We start from the raw sequence: 20017 nt of genomic DNA, 5'->3' as shown, positions 1-20017 counted from the left end.
CTTATTTTAAAATATTTTTATGAAATTTATTTGCATATTTTAGGAATTTTCTTAAAATTAAGATTCTTTTACTTTTTACAGTATCATTTTATAATTTATAAATGTTGAGACTATTGTTTTGAAATTTCCAAATCATATTTAAAAGATAAATGTTTACTCATTATTTCAATTTCAGTAACTTAATATCATTGTCAGAATTATCCAAGCTTTGATTTCAACATCCTCTAAGAGGAGAGACATTTAGTACTGCCAGGACATTGTAAATTTCTTTTGTGACCTGAGTTTATCCCTATTCCATTCCTTTGGTTTTCTCTATGTTGAGGACTGATAACTTAACAAGACCCCCCCCCCAAGGGGGCAGCTAGGTGGCGCAGTGGATAGAGCACCTGCCTTGAATTCAGGAGGACCCGAGTTCAAATCTGATCTCAGACACTAGCCCTGTGACCCTGGGCAAGTCACTTAACCCCAGTCTCAGAAAAAAAAAAAAAAAAAAAAGAAAAAGAAAAAGACTTTCCCAAAGATTCTCTCAAAATAGAAGGGACATCAGTGTAGCTCCATAGGGAAGGCTGCCTTGTGATGTCCGTTTGTTCCACTCTCTCACTAGCAGTCCCCCTGGTTGGTGAAATTTCCCAGATGCTCCTTTTTGGAGTTTCAGCTGGAATTAAAAAAGAGAAAGATGAGAGAAGGTACATAAAATTACTGAAATTTCCATACTTCTCCAAGAAAAAAGGGAGCCCGCTTGCAATGTTACTTGGCTACATAACTTTAATCTCGAAAGATTTGTAAACAAAAGCAATGGAAAGGGTTGTGATCAGTGTGTGCAAATATAAATCAGAGAAGTTTAGTTCTGGTTGGGGGTGGGGAGGGATTAATGACCAGAGCGCCCCGCCCCTCTGCCCCGGAGTGCGCCAACCGCCACGCGTGACGTAACCGACAGCGCAAGCCCCTCCCCCGCCTCGCCGGTTTTTTTTTTCTTTCTCCTCCCCATTTCCTCCCCCCAAAAAATGGGGCCCTGGCTTGTGGGCGCCGCCTTGTGGTTATTCTGGGGCAGCTTCGCTTCCGCCAACGGTGAGTAGTCGGCCTCGTTCGAGGAAGAGAGTAAGCGGCCCCGCCCGCGCTTTGAGCTGGTCTCCGGGGAGAGGTGGCCTGGCCTGGCTGAGGAGGGCTGAGGGCCCCGCGGCGGCCGGGCGGGAGCGCTCTCGGGGGGAAGGCCCCCAATGCTTAAGCCCGATGACCACAGACCGAGCCGGGACCCTCTGGCTGATGCCCTCCCGTGGAGGACGTGGCCAGGCAGGCGCTCACTGCTCCCATGAGTTACGGGGACGGTGGGACGGGGGAGCCCACTTGGGACCCCTTGTGATGCTCGTCCGACCATGTAAAGGCAAGCCAAAGGCGCCCCTTCTGCGCATGCCCTAAGGACGGAGCGCTGTTCGCCAGGCCCGTTAAGCAAGTTTCCTAGCGCTGCATGAAATCATGGTTTCCCTAAATTAAGATTAAATAGCATCTGTGTTGGAGAACGGCGTTTCGAAAAGTGTGCAAATGCATGGTAGGTTCAGCCTGGATTTAAAACATTTATTGCATTCATAATGGCATTGAGAAGAGGGGAGAGAGCGATAAGTTAGCTATGAAAGACGGATGCTTCGTAATGTACGTTTCTGTTTGTGTAGACTGTGGGACTGTGCCGCTGCTGGAGGTGATGTCAGGGTCCCGAATCATAGGTGGCCACGAAGCTCACGTGGGGGCCTGGCCGTGGATGGTTAGCCTGCAGTTTTCAAAATTTTTCAACAAGTCCATCCATTTGTGCGGGGGCTCCGTAATCAAAGAAATGTGGGTCGTCACGGCCGCCCACTGCTTTAAAATGTCTAGGTACGTATGAGCGTTAGTTACCACGTGCGGTTTGGTCCCGAGCCAACTGGGTTGAAATGATAACGTGCCTCCCCGTTTGTTTAGGCTGCACGCTTTAAATACTTAATGGGAACATTCCGTCACAATGTAACGAATGGATGCCATACAAAACCAACCACTTCTCAAATTACTGCTCAGCTTCATGGAGGGGACATGGTTACATATTGTAACTGAAAACTGACCTTTGGGGGGCGAGGAAACTTTTCTTACCGGCATCCCTTTGCACCTAAAATAAAATCAGTGAGCACACAAGTAAAAAGCAACTGAATTAGTTAGGACTTCTTCTTCTTCTTCTTCTTCTTCTTCTTCTTCTTCTTCTTCTTCTTCTTCTTCTTCTTCTTCTTCTTCTTCTTCTTCTTCTTCTTCTTCTTCTTCTTCTTCTTCTTCTTCTTCTTCTTCTTCTTCTTCTTCTTCTTCTTCTTCTTCTTCTTCTTCTTCTTCTTCTTCTTCTTCTTCTTCTTCTTCTTCTTCTTCTTCTTCTTCTTCTTCTTCTTCTTCTTCTTCTTCTTCTTCTTCTTCTTCTTCTTCTTCTTCTTCTTCTTCTTCTTCTTCTTCTTCTTCTTCTTCTTCTTCTTCTTCTTCTTCTTCTTCTTCTTCTTCTTCTTCTTCTTCTTCTTCTTCTTCTTCTTCTTCTTCTTCTTCTTCTTCTTCTTCTTCTTCTTCTTCTTCTTCTTCTTCTTCTTCTTCTTCTTCTTCTTCTTCTTCTTCTTCTTCTTCTTCTTCTTCCTCCTCTTCTCTTCCTCTTCCCTTCCTCTCTCCTCTTCCTCTTCCTCTTCTTCCTCTTCCTCCTCCTCCTCCTTCTCCTCCTCCTCCTCCTCCTCCTCTTCCTCCTCTTCCTCCTCCTCCTCCTTCTCCTCCTCCTCTCCTCCTTCTCCTCCTCCTCCTTCTTCTTCTTTCCTTAGCAATCTTTTTTTTTTAATAGTTTTTATTTACCAGATATATGCCTGGATAATTTTACAACATTGACAATTGCCAAACCTTTTCTTCCAATTTTCCCCCTCCTCCCCCCCCCCCCCAGGTGGCAGGCCATCCAATACATGTTAAATATGGTAGAGTATAAATTAAACACTATATATGTATACATGAGGACTTTTTTTTTAAGTATAAAGGATCTATTTCACTCAAAGGGTATTTTAAGTTTTTTTTCACCAGACTCCGAATGTTTTAAAACATACTTTCTATATTTTGGTCAATTAAAAGGTGTTGTGGAGGGAGAGGAAGAGAAATAAGGAAAAGATGGACAGTCATAGAGAAAGTAAGGAGCGTGGAAGTGATGCCTTCCAGAACGTGCTCCAAACAAACCTAACCACTTTCTCTTTGATAATCAAATCCCCTCCACCACCACAAACCAACAAAAAGCCTGAGCTTTCATGTCTCCTTGCCTTTGCTTACATTGTTTCTTATTCCTAAAATATATTTATTGATAATGTCTGCAAAGTATTACTTTAAGCCAGATTTTTGTGCCATAGACACTTTGGGCTGTCTAATGAAGCCCGTGGAGCCTTTCTCAGAATAATGTTTCCAAGTACATAAAACAGAAAGGATTAAGAAAAACACAAAGTATAGAAGACTTCTGTTCTCCACGAAACACTAAATCTCATATATATAATATTATATTGTCATAATAAAGTACTATATTGGATAATAATAAAGTAATATATGAGATTCTTGAATTGGGCTTTACAGGATAGTAACTGAGGGAGAGAAAAAGAAAAATAATTTCAAAAGTTCTTTGAGGGCAATTTTATGTAGTTTTATACTCTCACAGCTTTCTTCTTTTTACTCATAAAACCACTATTCTTTTCCTTAGATCTGGACTACTGTATCAGTCTCCTAATTGGATTCTTCATTTTCATTCTCATCTCTCTTTCAATCCATCCACCTCATAACAGTTCTAAATATTAGTTCTAAAGCATGAACCTGTCTATGTCATTCCCCTCCTCAAGAATCTCTAGTAGTGAATTTGTTAATTGGCATTTGGCCCTTTGAAATGCTTTCAGCCTATCTATATGTATTCCACACTGCCCCCTTCATAAACTCTACATTATAGACAAAAATGACTTGTTTGTGGTTCCCTGAACTTAATATCCCATCTCCTTCTTTCATGATTTTGCACAGACTGCTTCTTTATCTAAATGAATTAAAGGAAGTTTATTGCGCTAGCAAGACCCTAAAAAAATAAACCCTAGGGGCTGCTTTTTGATTTGGGGAAAATTAGGCTCAGGAGATCTCTGTAGGGGTTAAGATGGGAAGGGACTTCCCTCTTCCCCATTAATGAACGCTTCCAGCAACAGATACAGATGAGAGAAATCTAGCAGTTTTAAAGTTAAAAAGTTAAAGGACCTGTTGAAGGAGCAGAGAGACAAATTCCAGAGAAAAACAAATGTAGAAATACAGTTAGTCACTAGAGGGAGGAAATAGCTTCAAGGAACAGGACTCTTGGCATCAGAGAAGACCTGCTGTGGAAAAGAGTACACCCTGGAAACTTAAGGATGCTACACCCAAGGAGAGATGCACAAGGATTCTCTGAAGAGAGGATAGTCCAGAGCCTTCAATAACTGGAGCTGGGCATTGTCTTTGCCCCACAGAATTCTGCTTTACAACCATTATACTCTAAATTTGATCCCACTCTTTCCATGGACACTGTTACAGTTCTGACATATTTGTTAGAAAGTATGCCCCAGGTTTAAGGGGCTAATGTTTTGTAGCTCCTGTTTTGGTTTTGGGGGAAGAGTAGGGTTTGTTTTGTTTTATGATGCTATGTTAGTAAGTGCTTTTGCTAGGAGTGAATTGTGTCTACTGTCTTTTTATGAAGGAGAGTTACAATGGTGGGATCTTATGAACTGCAGTTTAATCCTGTTGACTATGGTAGCAGCTGTCCTCCGGGGAACTTAAAACAGGTATAAACTTGTTTATAAAACAAGTATAAGTTGGGGAAGTAGAACAGAGGGAGTGTTTACAGAGACAATATAAATAATATAACAAATGTGAATTTTGATATGTAAAATTCCTTTAAAATTTCCATTTCTATAACAATCAAAAATAATCATGCTCAAATTGATTCAGTGATACAGATTTTAGCCAACTTGTGCTTGCTTGATCTTTGGAATTTTGGCTTATCTCGTCCTATAAATTCACTGCATATTGAAGGAATTCTTCACTTTCTCCTAAAATAGCAAGGGTACCAGTGGGAATTCTTCCTGTCTGTCATTTGTTACTCTTAACATCCACGTGACCAGCCTGTTCTCTCTTCTCATCAAACATTTCGCATCTTTTAAGTTCTTCATGTTTATATATTGTAGCCTCTTTATACCTATCATAATAAGTCCCTCCATTGCACTCAGTATGATACTTATTTCTAATTTGGAAACTTTGTTTTCTGTGTCTCGATGCTATATATGTCTCACTGGTGGACTGCTGGTGTTTAAAAAGATAAACTATTGTTTTCATGGGAAGCTTGGAGTCTTTAAAGGAACTTTGCAATTTCCTAAATTCAATCCAGACTGCTTTTATTTTCCTGTTCTACTCTTTGTCAAGCTCATTGTCCATCTGTACTATTGGGTCCAGATATATTTACAGATAGACAAGCTCTATACATTTTTCATCCAAATGCATAATCAAGACAATGGATAATCTTCATCTATTTGGTCTTTTCTGTCTGGTGGGTCAGGACAAACACTTTTGAATGGTTATGGCTGTCTTCCAGGATGTTCTTCACTGTTCGGGGACTTAATGCAACTAGCACAATGTCATCAGCAAACAGGGACATCTGGAGGACCTTGCCATCCACAGAGTGATCCCTCTTCAACTTGGACTCACCAATGAATTTTCTCCATGGCAGTGCAAATATTTTTGGTGAGCATACATCTCCCTATTTTATGTCTCCTCTGATATTTGTGATCAGAGGGTCATTAAACTGGGTTATCTGTTATATCTTTCAAGGAATCTTGAATGATTTTAGTGTATGGATTAGCTTTATTGGAAAAGAAACTTTAAAACACTGGATTTATTACTTTATCCAAATCAGAGGTTTTCTTAATTAACAAATAATAAGCACAATGAGATCTTATATTCTCTACATCTTTTAGTCAGCTGTGAAATGATAAAGATGTGCCCTATTGTTGACTATCCTTTGTGAAAACCTGCCTGCTTGTGTTTTGCATAAAGTTTTCATATAGTGGATAGGTATAAGAGAATAGGCATGAAAGTTAATGGTTTTTATTTTCTCAATCACCTTTTTTGTTATTAACTAAGTCTTAGTTTGCTTCTAGACTTGTAGTACCTTTCCCTGTAAAGAGCTAGAACTGAGCAAATGCACTTGGATAATGGAACACATTAGACTAATTGCCAGTTGGACAATTCTCTATTAACATGTTTGAAGGATGACCCTCCCCAACTATTCTGTGCTGGCTGAATTGGTGGGTGTGGACAAAGAAGGGGAAATGACTTGTGTGGGTGAAGTAGGGGGAAGAAATTGAGGCATTCTCCCAGCAGTGGAGAGAGAGGAAAGAGGTGTGGAGATTGCTAGATCTAATTCCCTGACCCTGACCACAAAAGACCAGGAATAAAGACTTGATTATCCTGTCCGGCTGATTTTTGGGAAGACAGAGTTCCAGCATTTCCCCACTCTCAAATAACTTGTATATTAATTCCTTAATGTTTTCATTATTGTGTCTCTTCTGGCATACTTCTCTATATACTTCTCTATATATACTTGATCTAATCAGGCTCTTTCCTCCATTTTTTTTTTCCTTTATTGCCATCTCTACCTCTTCTATAGGGGACTATGATATGCTGCTTCCATTGTCCTTGATGAGGAAACCAGATTGTTATAATAATACTCATGTGACTTTTTCCATTTTACTTCTATTTATTATCCTTTTTTTGAATACTTAAATACTGTTGTTATGGTTTCTTTTAGGTCATTTGCTAAGTTTTCTTTTAAATGTTTTTTATTCTCTTCTGCTTCTCTCTATTTTATCAGATGATATTATTCATGATTATCTAGCATCTTTCTTTGTAAGATGTTACAAATTAATTTATATTCTAAATTGGTATTGACTTTGGACATCATTCTCTGCTTGTCAGATAAGTCAAAATCCACAGTTAAACCTGAATATAAAATTATTTAATTGATTTAAAAAAAAACACATAAATTTAATCTTTGTGTTATTTTAGTTCAATTTTATTTTATTTTCAACTCCAAATTCTCTCCCTTCTACCTTTTTTTTCCCCTTTCACTATTGAGAAGGCAAAAACAACAAAACCAGTTACTAAAATGTATAGTCAAAACAAATGCCCATATTAACCATATCTAGAAAATAAATGTATGTTTTGATTGTATTCTGAGCCTATTACCTTTCTCTCTGGAGGTAGGTAGCTTATTTTATCATGAATTGTTTCATCTGGAATTGTGGTTGTTCAGAGTTCCAAAGTTTTTCAGAGATGTTTATCTTTAAGATACTATTGTCATTGTATAAATTGTTCTTCTGGTTCTGTTCATTTCACTTTGCATCAGTTCATACAAGTCTTCAAATGTTTCTCTGAAACCACTTCCTTTATCATTTTTAAAAACACAATAGTATTTTATTACATTCATATACCATAAGTTCTTCCCCAATTGATAGGCTCCCTTTTGTTTTTCAATACTTTGCTATCACAAAAAGAGCTGCTATGAATATTTTTATACATGTGAATTCTTTGCCCCTTTCTTTGATGACTTTGAGGTTATAGACCCAATAGTGTTATTATTCTCTCAAAAGCTATACAAAGTTAGGGCTTTGGGTTCATAAATCTTTCCAGAATGTCTAGACAAGTTCACCCAACTCCTCCCTAATGTATTCAATTTCCTACAATCTCTCCAACCTTTCTTGGTCAACTTTACTGGTCTGATAAATGTGAGATATGAGATATTCTTTATTTATATGATCACTGATAACTGGATGTCTTCTTCTAAAAATATATTATACAATTATTGTGCTGCACAAGAAAAAAAGAGAAACAAACTAAAATGCAAGCAAACAACAACAAAAAGAGTGAAAATGCTATGTTGTGAACCACACTCAGTTTCCACAGTCCTCTCTCAGGATGTAGATGGCTCTCTTCATCACTGAACAATTGGAAATAGTTTGAATCATCTCATTGTTGAAGAGAGCCACGTCCATCAGAATTGATCACAGTATAATCATGTTGTTGCCATATATAATGATCTCCTGTTCATTTCACTTAGCATTAGTTCATGTAAGTCTCTCTAGGCCTCTCTGAAGTCATCCTGTTGGTTGTTACTTGGAGAACAATAATATTCCATAACATACATACAGCATAATTTATTCAGCCATTCTCCAACTGATGGGCATCCATTCTGTTTCCAGTTTCTTGCCACTACAAAAAGGGCTGCCACAGACATTTTTGTACATGTGGATCCCTTTCCCTCCTTTAAGATATCTTTGGGATATAAACCCAGTAAAAACACTGCTGGATCAAAGGATATGCACAATTTGATAACTTTTTAAGCATAGTTCCAAATTGCTCTCCAGAATGGTTGGATCTGTTCACAATTCCACCAACAATGTATTAGTGTCCCAGTTTCCCCACATCCCCTCCAACATTCATCATTATCTTTTCCTGTCATCTTAGCCAATCTGAGAGGTGTGTAGTAGTATCTCAGAGTTGCCTTAATTTGTATTTCTTTGATCAATAGTGATTTAGAGCACCTTTTCATATGACTAGAAATAATTTCAATTTCTTCATCTGAAAGTTGTCTGTCCATATCCTTTAAACATTTATCAATTGGAGAATGGCTTGAATTCTTATAAATTTGAGTCAATTCTCTATATATTTTAGAAATGAGGCTTTTATCAGAACCTTTGAGTATAAAAATATTTTCCCAGTTTATTGTTTCCCTTCTAATCTTGTCTGCATTAGTTTTGTTTGTACAAAAACTTTTTAACTTAATATAATAAAAATTATCTAATTTGTGACTAATGATGATCTCCAGTTTTTCTTTGGTCACAAATTGTTTCCTTCTCCACAGATGTGAGAGGTAAACTATCTTATGTTTTTCTAATTTGTTTATAATATCATTCTTTATATCTATATGGTGTTGTGTGGTTCAATGTCTAGTTTCTGCCATATACTAGTTTCCAATTTTTCCCAGCAATTTTTGTCAAATAGTGAGTTCTTCTCCCAAAAGCTTGGGTCTTTAGTTTTGTAAAACACTAAATTGCTAAAGTTATTGACTATTTTGTCCTGTGAAACTAACTTATTCCAGTGATTGACTATTCTGTTTCTTAGCCATTACCAAATGGTTTTGATGACTACTGCTTTATAATATAGTTGCTAATATTTTATTTAACATTTTTGCATCAATATTCATTAGGAAGATGGTTCTATAATCTTCTTTCTTTGTTTTGGCTCTTCCTGGTTTAGGTATCAGTGTCATATTTATGTCTTAGAAGGAATTTGGCAGGACTCCTTTATCTATTTTTCCAAATAGTTTACGCAGTGTTGGAATTAATTGTTCTTTAAATGTAAAGTCCTGTCATCTCTCAATTGTAATCCTTCTCTGGGAGGAGGTTTCTTTTCTGAATAATCTTTTCCTCTGTGAGCAGGTTTCTTGGGAGGCTTCTGGAGCCTCCAGCCAGAGCGAAGGTAGAATCTCTAATCCTCTTCTTCCCCTCCAAAAGTGTGGGATTGCTGGACTTGCGAATCCATGAGATGTCTTCTCCTTGACCCAATCCAGACTGAATCTTCCAGACTCTAACTTCTCCTTTTATCCTCCCAGAGAATGGGCTTGTGGGTATTCCAGGGGCTTGTGGGAACTACTTACAACCAATGAATTTGTTCCTTTTTAAAGGTGTGTAAACTCCTTTTCAGAAGTTTAAAAGTGTAAAAGTTTGAACTAAAGGTGTGAACTCTGAGCTAGAGAATTGCCAAGTACTGACTTACCACTTAGTAAGAACCTAACATCTAAATGTTTGGTAGAATTCACTTGTGAATCTATCTGGCCCTGGAGATTTTTTCTTAGGGAGTTTATTAATGCCTTATTCAATTTCTTTTTCTAAAATGGAACTATTTTCACTTCTATTAAGCTGGGAAATTTATATTTTTGTAAATATTCTTCTATTTCAGTTAGATTGTCAGACTTGCTGCCATACACTTGGGCAAAATAATTATTGCTTTATTTTTATTTATTTTTTTTTTTTTTGTCATTGGTGGTAAGTTCACCTTTTTCATTTTTGATGCTGGTAATTTGGTTTTTTCTTTTCTTTTTCTGATCAAATTAACCAAAGGTTTATCTATTCTGTTGGGTTTTTTTCATAAGAATAATTCTTCATTGATCTCCTATTTCTCTGTTTTATTTATAGCTATTTAGAGATATAAAATTTCCCCTAAGAACTGCTTTGGCTGCATTCCCTAAGTTTTGATATGTCGTCTCATTATTGTTATTCTCTTGAATGAAATAATGGGTTGTTTCTGTGATTTGTTGTTTGAACTCATTCTTTGGTTATTTAATTTCCAATTGGTTTTTAGTCTATCTTTTCCTGACCCTTTATTGAATATAGTTTTTATTGCATTGTAGAATGAAAAGGAAGCATTTACTATTTTTGCCTTTCAGCATTTGATTGTGAAGTTTTTATGAAGCTAATACATGTTTTTAAATTTTTATTTATTCATTCATTCATTTATTTATTTATTTTTAGGCAGAGGTGTCTCCTAATAAACATTTATTGAGTGCATTTTGTATACAGATTCCTGTGTTAGAAAAGCATTGTCAGAGGACCTTGGTTTGAATACTAATTCTGCTAGTTGCTTTAGTATATCTGTATGGCTGCTAGTAAGTCACTGAGCCTCATTTTGTTCTTCCTTAAAAGAAGAGAGTTAAATTAATTGACCCTCTTAGCTAACATGTATTAAGCTCCTTCTATATGCCAAACAACAAGCTGAGCTCTGGGCATAAAAAGTAGCCCCTGCTCTCAAAGTATTCTTGGTCTAATAGAGGAAATAAATATGTTCCAATAAGCTGTGAATGGAATAAATTGGAGATAATCAGTAGGAATCAGGAAAAATTGATTTCATTTTGTAGAAGGTGGGACTTTTGGTTGAAGAAAGCCAATAGACAGAAATGAGGATGGGAAAAATTCCAAGCACAGGGGAGAGCCTATGAATGCTCAGAATTGGGAGATGGCCACATCCTCTTAATTCTAATAACTTCCATCTGTTAATTACTCATTCTGTGAGCTTCTTCAGTTAAGGATCTGCTTTTTTTTTTTTTTTTTTTTTTTTTTTAACTTATGAAAGGTAGGAATATATCCATTCTGGAGAGCAGTTTGGAACTATGCTCAAAACGTTATTAAACTGTGCATACGTACCCTTTGATCCAGCAGTGATTCTACTGGGATTATATCCTAGAGAAATCTTAAAGGAGGAAAAGGGACCCAGATGTGCAAAAATGTTTGTGGCAACCCTCTTTGTAGTGGCAAGAAACTGGAAACGGAATGGATGCCCATCAATTGGAGAATGACTGAATAAATTATGGTATATGAATGCTATGGAATACTATTGTTCTGTAAGAAACAACCAGCAGGATGACTTCAGAGAGGCTTGGAAAGACCTACATGAACTGATGCTAAGTGAAATGAGCAGAGAACCAGGAGATCATTATACACAGCAACAACAAGACTATAAGACAATCAATTCTGATGGACGAGGCTCTCTTCAACAGTGAGATGATTCAAACCAGTTCCACTTGTTCAGTGATAAAAAGAACCATCTACAGCCAGAGAGAGAGCCATGGGAAACAGTGGAATGAGAAAGAAAACAGCATTCTCACTCTCTCTGTTATTTGCTTACATTTTGTTTTCTTTCTCACTTTTTCTTTTTCAGATCTTCTTGATCTAATTTTTCTTGTGCAGCAAGATCATTGTATAAATTATATACATATATTGGATACATGTATTTCAACATATTTAACATGTATTGGACTACCTGCCAGTTAAGGGAAGGGGGGTGGGAAAGAAGGAGGGGGAAGTTTGGAACAAAAGGTTTTGGAAGGGTCAATATTGGAAAAATTACCCATGCATATGCTTTGTAAATAAAAAGCTTTAATTAAAAAAAAAGAGAGAGGAAGGTAGGATTTCATTTTCTTTTTTTCAATAGTATTTTATTTTTCCAAATACATGCAAAGACAGATTTCAACATTTGATAGCCCTTTGGGCATAGTTCCAAATTGCTCTCCAGAATGACTTACCAATAACACATTAGTGTCCCAGTTTACCCACATCCCTTCCAACATTTAGCATTTTCTTTTCCTATCATTTTAGCCAATCTGAGAGGTGTGAAGTCATATTTCAGAACTGTCTTTATTGACATTTCTTTAATCAATAGTGTTTTAGAACATTTTATCATATATCTAGAAATGGCTTTAATTTCTTCATTTGAAAATTGTCTAATTTTCAGACAATTTTCAATTGTTTTATATCCTTGACAATTTATCAATTGGGGAATGACTTATATTCTTGTAAATTTAAATCAATTCTCTATTTTAGAAATGAGGCCTTTTTCAGAAACACTGGCTGTAAAAAAGTTTTCCTTACTTTCTGCTTCCCTTCTAATCGTAGCTGCATTGGTTTTGTTTGTGGCAAAACCTTTTTAATTTAATGTAATCAAAATTATCCATTTTACATTTCATAATGTTTTCTAGTCTTTCTTTGGCCATAAATACCTTCCTTCTCCACAGATCTGAGAGATAGTCTATCCCTTTTTCTCCTAATTTGCTTATAGTATCATTCCTTATGTCTAAACCACGAACCCATTGCAACCTTTTCTTGATATATAGGGTATTAGATGTTGGTCAGTACCTATTTTCTGCTGTACAGTTTTCCCTGCAATTTTTGTCAAATAGTGAGTTCTTATCCCAGAAGCTTGTATTTTGGGTTTATCAAACACTAGATTACTATAGTCATTGACTGTTGTGTCTTCTGAACCTAACCTAGGACTGTTTTTTACTTCTTTTTGTGTTCCCAGCCCTCAGTACAGTGTCAGACACATAGCAGGTGTTTATTAAATATTTATTGATTGCTTGAGATTTAGTGTCTTGTACTAGGAACAGAAAGGAGGCCAGATCAGAGGCTAGTTTGAAATGCATTTAGAGAAGATAGATGGGTGAAGTGTATGAAGACTGGAAGGGTAGCAAGATGCCAGGTTATAAGGTAAACCAAATGGAATGCTTTTATTTGATCCTGGAGGCCACAGGGAATCACTGGAATTTATTTAATGATAGCTGGGGAGGGGGTTGAAGGGAATGGTGACATGTCAGACTGGCACTCTGGGCTGATGGAGTGGAGAATGGATTGGAGTGGAGGGAGGCTAGAAGCAGGCAGACCAAGCAGTAGGCAATGATCAAGGTGACTGGTGTTAAGAACCTGTACTTGGGTAATGACAAAATCAGGGGTCAGAAAGAGATTTATATGAGATATGTAAGAAGACAGAAGATGTCTTCTAGGGCAGAGCAGTGAGAGATGGGGAGAAATCAAGCATTATTCCTAGGGGATGAGTTTGAGGAAGGGTAAGGGCACCTTCCCCAGACTGTTGAAGTTAGGGAAAAGGGAAGGTTTGAGGGAATGGTAAGCTGAGACCTCACTGCATCTGAGGAGGACCTTTCACTCCATTCCCTGCTCAAGGGAGGACTCAGATGTGAATGTCCCAGAAGTCAAACCTAGAAGCTTTAGGAGAGTGGCAGCAGATACTGTAAATGTGCATGATTTCTTCTGCACAATAATGTAACCCCTCTGGGCTAGGAGTTCTATGTCAAAGCCATTCTCTCTGTGGATTTCAGGGAGCTGCTTATTCTTATCTCCACCACTCTCTGCACAGTGGCATCTCTGGGGCTTAAGGCAACCTGGGTCTCCTACCTCCTGCCTTGTTAGTTCTGCAACCCTGGCAAGGTGCTGGGCCTCTCTTGCCATGGAGAACGTGAATTTGATAACTTGACAATCTCCTTTGCTTTCTGACTCCATGTGAAGAGTAAAAGTACTTCATGCAGCATTTCCTTACATGGATCTTGCTTTGCCATTATGGCAAGGTTATATTACTAACACTCATTGAACTACTACATTAAATTGCAATGAACTATTAAAGTACTACATTGTAAAAGAGGTTGAGCATTAGTTGAGGCTCAAATGGGCAAGCATATTTACCTCCAAAGGATAAGTGGTGCCCTCTACAGAGAAAGGTGGAGATGAGGAATAAAAGGAGACTGACTCTCTATTAAGCCCGGAGAGAATAGCGCTAACTTAGCACTTCCATTCTAGCCAGAATGGGTCAGTCACCACAGTCAGGTACCAGGGACTCACCAAGGAACAGCTATCAGTGCCACCTCATAACCTGGTGGCTAATGAGTATATCTTCAGAATGCCAACATTGTAACCCTGGTTATTGCTGGTTATTGGAACAGAGATGTTTCAGGAGGTCAGTATCATATTAGGAAGTAGGATATGGAGAATGTTGGAAAGCTGAAAGTTTGCCTCACTTGAGTCCCCACAAATATTTCTCCTTTGTGGCATGTATGTGGATCCCACAATGTTGGGGTAGGCATGGTTTGAATCTCCTACGTTAATGTTCTTTCAGAGAATTTCCTCTTCCTCTGAGTCAGAATGGAAGCAGAAGATGTGAATTTACAAATCTTTTGAAATGTGAAATGAGACAATTGAAAAAGAAGACCTTTATTTAATTATCTTTATTTATATTGGATGAGTTTTATTTCAGTATAGTAAGGAATGGGGCTGGAGATGAATGCTTGAAAAGAGTAAAGAAGTTTGGGAATAGTCTCATTCAAATTTGATAAGAGTTGATAGTAAATAAAAGAATTATTAAGCAGCTATAAAGGTCCAGGTGGATTTAGATGAATTTAGATGAATTTCACTATGTAATCAAATGATCAATAGGGATAGGATTGGATATGAAAGCAAATGAAGCTAATGAGGGAAAGGAAAGGGGGAACCCCATTTGTCAGTGCATAGATAATCCCATGAGGCACAGTGTCCCCTGTAAATGAATTTACAGGCCCGAAAACCTAGATTGATAAATAAAAGGTTTATTGTAGGAATTTGGAAGTAAAGTTCAGTTAGAAAGACGCCAGGTCCAGAGGTAGCCACTGAGCGGGCAGGAACCCTTACATGGCCAGAAGGATACCATGTGTTGGGGGGAGGGGCTCCTGCAAAGAGAGAGCTCCGGCTCTGTTCTTTTATACCTAGAAGGGGATTGTGGGCGGTGCCCCCAAGTTCTTGGTGGGCTTTTCAGATAGCTCAGATGCAGTGGGGGCTGGGGGAAGCTGAGCTGATGGTGGGGGCTGGGCCCAGATATTCAAAAGGGTGCTTTTGACCAGGATTTGTGAATCAAGGTCATCCATGGGGGTTGGGGGCAGCCAGAGAGGAATCTTAAAGGGACCTCAACCCCCATGATTTCCCCCCTTAAACAGTTGAGACTTAAATTCATTTAAGAAAAAATATGGGCCAGTGTTCTTCATTTAAGGCAAGGTTGAAGATTTTCTCCAAAGATCTTCAGAGTAGCGGGGTCCCCTCGTCTTGTTTCCCCCTCAAACCGTCACCTCCAGATACATTTGGGAAAAGGGGCGTCGATCTCTTAACTGCTAGTAGCTGACAAGGGTCGTAGGGATTTGGGGTTTCATGCCAGGAGTTGAGGCGTGAGGTGTGGGGGATGGCAGCAGGGTATTGAGGGGGTGTTCCAGTCAGTTGTCCCCAGTCACTTGTCCCCAGTCATTGTTCTCTAGACTGAAGGGCGGCTGAGAATCCAAAGTGTGAAGCCTAGAGAAAACAGATGTCGGGAACAGATTAATAGTGGGGTGTCATCCCAGGGTGGAGGTGACATTCAGGAGAATGGGGCCTTTAGCAAGAAATGCATCAGGTCCCTCCTGTGGGCTGCTTGTCATCAAAGAGAAATAGGAGAAAATGCTGAGAGAAAAGATTATTTGTAGCCTAGCTCTTTCACCCTTAATTTCCAGGAGAGCTAATTTCTCCTGGAGTTGGGATTAAAGGGTGTGGACTCAAGTCAGGGGAGGCAAGAGGCCTTGATATCTAGTAGATTTAATGAACCACTGCTCTTTTGTAAGGCAGGGTATAGGGATGGGTATATCCCCAGTTGTCAGAGCTGCAGATCAAGATAAGAATGCGGTTTAAGCTCTTGGAAATGTTGGAAAAACTATGCTGTTCTTGAAGAGAGTACCTGGTTATTGAATAAACAAAGATCCTGAATCTTTTCCTTCCTAGTTTCCCCACTCTTTATGGGGGGAGGGGTGAAAGTCAGAGAGCGTGCACAGTATCAGCATAGCCTACCCAGCTTACCGGCCCCTGAGGTGTTCCGGCTGTGCTGAGATAAAAGGGAAATAGGGCCAGACCTCAAATTCCTACCAGGGAGCAATTCGCTGGGGGGGCCAGGTCAACCCTTATGGTGTTCTGTGGTGGTAAGAAGGCAGCTCCTCCTGCTCGGATTCAGGGCAGAGACTAGGGTCTTCTAAGGCTTAAGTCTAGAAGAGATTTGTATTAAAAAGAGCACCTCTGCTTCTGAGTGTCTGGAAGCAGGAGTTGCCCTGAGAAGACTAAATCAGTAAACCGAGTCCCGTTTTAAAATGTATGGGACAAGCTAGTTCTCTGAGAGGACTGGAAGCCTTGGCTCCTTTAAGAGACAGGTAAAAGCTATGGGAGGGGCATTTCTAGAGATCTTGAAAAGAGTCCCCAAATCTCCCCACTGTACTCCAAGAAGGGGACAGGATGGGAGCATTTAAATGGCAGGTTTTCAAGCCACATGGGAGAGGTTGGAAAAAAGAAAGGATGGGGGAAAGGGAGAGATGTTATCTTACCCAGTGCTTCTCTGGTGGCAAAGGTGAAGGTTCCAATAGAGACACATCTCCAAGTTCACCCCGATCCATTGACCGTCTCCTCGTGGCTACAGTCTGGCCAACTACGGTGGAGTGCGAGAGGGGCTCAAACACAGATTTCTCCCCCAGAAGAGATCAAGGAGACTGTTGGCCTGGGACCCGAGAAGGATGACCTTGGGGTGGGGGGAGGGGTGAAGAAGAGACACTTTCTCCTGTGTCCCAGCCTGAGGGCAGGCTTTTCTGGCAAGATAAAGGGATTAGAAATGCCTTGAAAAAGAAGGTCTTTTGTCTCTAGAAGAAGCCTTTAGAGGCAGAGAGTTACACAAAAGGAGGAGTTTTTTTGCCTGAAAAGCAAATAGTCTCCACAGGAGACTTTTGCTTGCAGCCCAAACCTGGTTTTAGAGAGAGTGAGATGAGGGTAGGAACACAAATATTCTTACCAGAAGCTGTTCGAACTGCTAAGGACGAAGATTGGTTCTGAGAGACCTGAAAAGGTTAAGGTTAGTTTTCGGGGTAACAATTTTTGGGGTCCCTGGGAGGGCCACCAAATAATGAGGGAAAGGAAAGGGGGAACCCCGTTTGTCAGTGCATAGATAATCCCATGAGGTTCAATGTCCCGTAAATGAATTTACAGGCCCGAAAACCTAGTTTAATAAATAAAAGGTTTATTGTAGGAATTTGGAAGTAAAGTTCAGTTAGAAAAACGCCAGGGCCAGAGGTGGCCACTGGGCGGGCAGGAACCCTTACATGGCCAGAAGGATATCATGTGTTGGGGGGAAGGGCTCCTGCAAAGAGAGAGCTCCGGCTCTGTTCTTTTATACCTAGAAGGGGATTGTGGGTGGTACCCCCAAGTTCTTGGTGGGCTTTTCAGATAGCTCAGATGCAGTGGGGGCTGGGGGAAGCTGAGCTGATGGTGGGGGCTGGGCCCAGATATTCAAAAGGGTGCTTTTGACCAGGATTTGTGAATCAAGGTCAGCCATGGGGGTTGGGCAGTCAGAGAGGAATCTTAAAGGGACCTCAACCCCCATCAAAGCTAGAGCAGAGGTAAAAGGCTAAGAAATAAGATGAATTAGGGCACCAGGAGATGAACAAGTTCACTAAGAGTTAAGAGTCAGGAAATGGTAATCAGAAAGGCAAAATTCAGAATCAAAGATTTAGGTGGTAGAACAGTTCAGAGATGAGTTGTAAGGCATGCCTTCTCCCCTAACCTCCTTGGGTAGATGACACATATAACCTCTTGCTGAAGAACTAGCCCTTGGTATTAATCTCTGTTGGATTTTCCTCCTAAATTTCATTAATCTCTAGGTGATAGAGAAAAAGAGGAAGTATGAAACTAATAGGGGATTATAATAAATGGAATATAAGAACTCATTCATCTAAGATGTTCTGAGGAGTCCCCTCATCAAAGAGAGTGCAGCTGGAGTAGTATTTGTCATATTGACTAAGCTGCTTTTTCTTCAAGAATATTGAAATCATCCCTGAGTCTTAACAAAGCTCCAACTGTTGACATAACTTAGAGATAGACTAAGTCCAAAAGTCCACAAGCCAGTATGGGAGGAGTTAGAAGCTGTTTCCTCAGACTTGACAGGCAGCCAGCAGACCAACATAAGCAGTGAAGCTGCTTTCAGATGAATCCATGATGTAGATTTGTTGACTTTCCTTTCCATGTTAAGTTTGTTAACTGGTCTACAAGTGTTTCATTTCTTTCTCATTTTGAACCTGAAGCTCTAGGAATGCCTTATATCAGATGGAGAGGCTGTATTTTGGAGGGTCACTGGGTTTCTCTTTCACTACCTGCTCTTCTGGATTTGGAACTGATAGCTTACAACTCATTGGTGTGATAAAGGACTCTCCATTTGGCTACCCAGCACTTTCAAGTAGAAATTGCTCCAGTGACATCCAGGAAGTGCATGGTGGCAACACGATTTTCTCCTCTCCCTCCCAACCACCCCCAACCAATGTAGAATTTAGGATGTTTAATAGCTCTTCCATATAAAGGTCCAACACACTCTCTGTGATGAAGGTAGGGTCTGGAGAGGTGTGGCAGGGATGGGTGTGTGATCCTCTTCTCCAAGGCTCCTGGGGGCTCATAGGGAAGGAAATTACCTTACTGAAAGGCTGTTAGAAAGATAGCGCTCTTGGCGGACAATATCATTCATTCTCAAGAGAGAAGTGATTTTGCAAAGAGACATTTTCTGAAGGCTTACTTTATACAGAAATAGAACAGAATAGGAAAGAGCACTTAAGTTTGTATATGAAAAGGTACTTTCTCTGGATATTCTTTTTCCTGGTTCCAGAGGGTGTGGGACCATTTAGGTTTGTATATGAAAAGAGTCATTCTCTGGAGGTTCTTCCTGGTTCCAGAGAATATAAGTCCATTTAAGTTTGTATAACTTTTTGTTGGTGATTTTACATAACTTTACAGGGCTGTCTGGTTTCGCTCTCATCATCAGGAGTGGTGATCTGATGAATGACAGCATTAGGATGAGTGATGGATGTTTTATTTATACAGCCAAGCTGAGTTCAGTCAAAAAATGTGAACAGAAATTTAATTAGGGGCAGAGGCAAATGTGGTTTCCCTTGGTTCTTACTGTGCCATAGGGATAGCAGCAGAGTGGTGGCTTGGATATGCAGTGAGATGAGTGATCAAGTCAAAGACCTAGAGATGCTGAGGGCCGGCTTTAGGGAAGGGGCTTCAGACATAGTCCTGCCATGGAAGCTGCCTCGTCACTGGTGATATGATGGGGTCAAGGGATGGTCTTGGGGAACTCTCATAGCAATGGGAGTCCTCTAAAGATTAACCAGTAAGAAATCAGGAAGGCCCAGAATATGGCAACCCTCCAAATTTGAAAGTTGGAATTTTAACTGCACCACATTGCAAGCTTGTGGGAGTGTTTTGGCAGCCTGTCTGAGCTGGGATTGAGTGAGAATAAACATTAAGCATAACATTATATAATGGCTGATAGTAGGAGATAAAAGAAGGGAACCCAGGACTCCTCTGGGTATTTACTATCTTTCCTTGGGAGAACAAAGAACCCTGATGCAGAAAAGGATGTGAACTGGAGCAGTTTCTAGCCTGAGAGTTTAAAGTTAATGTTCCTTTTGTTTTTACTGCAGTAAAAATCCTATGTAATCTTGATAATCATTGAGTAGTTCTTTGGTGTCACACTGAGAGGAGACAAGAGAGGATCCAGTGAGATGAAGGTGACAAAAAGAGCA

At 39.6% G+C, this 20017-nt stretch overlaps 1 protein-coding gene across 6 annotated transcripts in view; it reads left to right on the top strand.

Moving 5' to 3' along the window:
- The first annotated feature begins 922 nt into the window (after nucleotides 1–922).
- TMT1A (thiol methyltransferase 1A) overlaps nucleotides 923–20017 on the top strand; it is a 46905-nt gene continuing 27810 nt past the window's right edge. The window contains exons 1-2 of one of the 6 annotated variants that reach the window (XM_074270390.1): nucleotides 923–1068; nucleotides 1668–1866. In XM_074270390.1, coding sequence (XP_074126491.1) covers nucleotides 1005–1068; nucleotides 1668–1866 — 263 coding nt within the window. In that variant the 5' untranslated portion in view covers nucleotides 923–1004. Of the gene's footprint in view, nucleotides 1069–1096; nucleotides 1547–1667; nucleotides 1867–5611; nucleotides 5761–20017 lie in introns of those variants that run through there. The other 5 variants (XM_074270395.1, XM_074270391.1, XM_074270393.1 and 2 more) reach the window with 5 other exon arrangements.

Source organism: Sminthopsis crassicaudata, chromosome 5 (genome assembly GCF_048593235.1).
Source record: "Sminthopsis crassicaudata isolate SCR6 chromosome 5, ASM4859323v1, whole genome shotgun sequence".
NCBI lineage: Eukaryota > Metazoa > Chordata > Mammalia > Dasyuromorphia > Dasyuridae > Sminthopsis > Sminthopsis crassicaudata.
The sequence above is the reverse complement of the archived record's forward strand: the minus strand, read 5'-3'. Positions and strand labels throughout refer to the sequence as shown.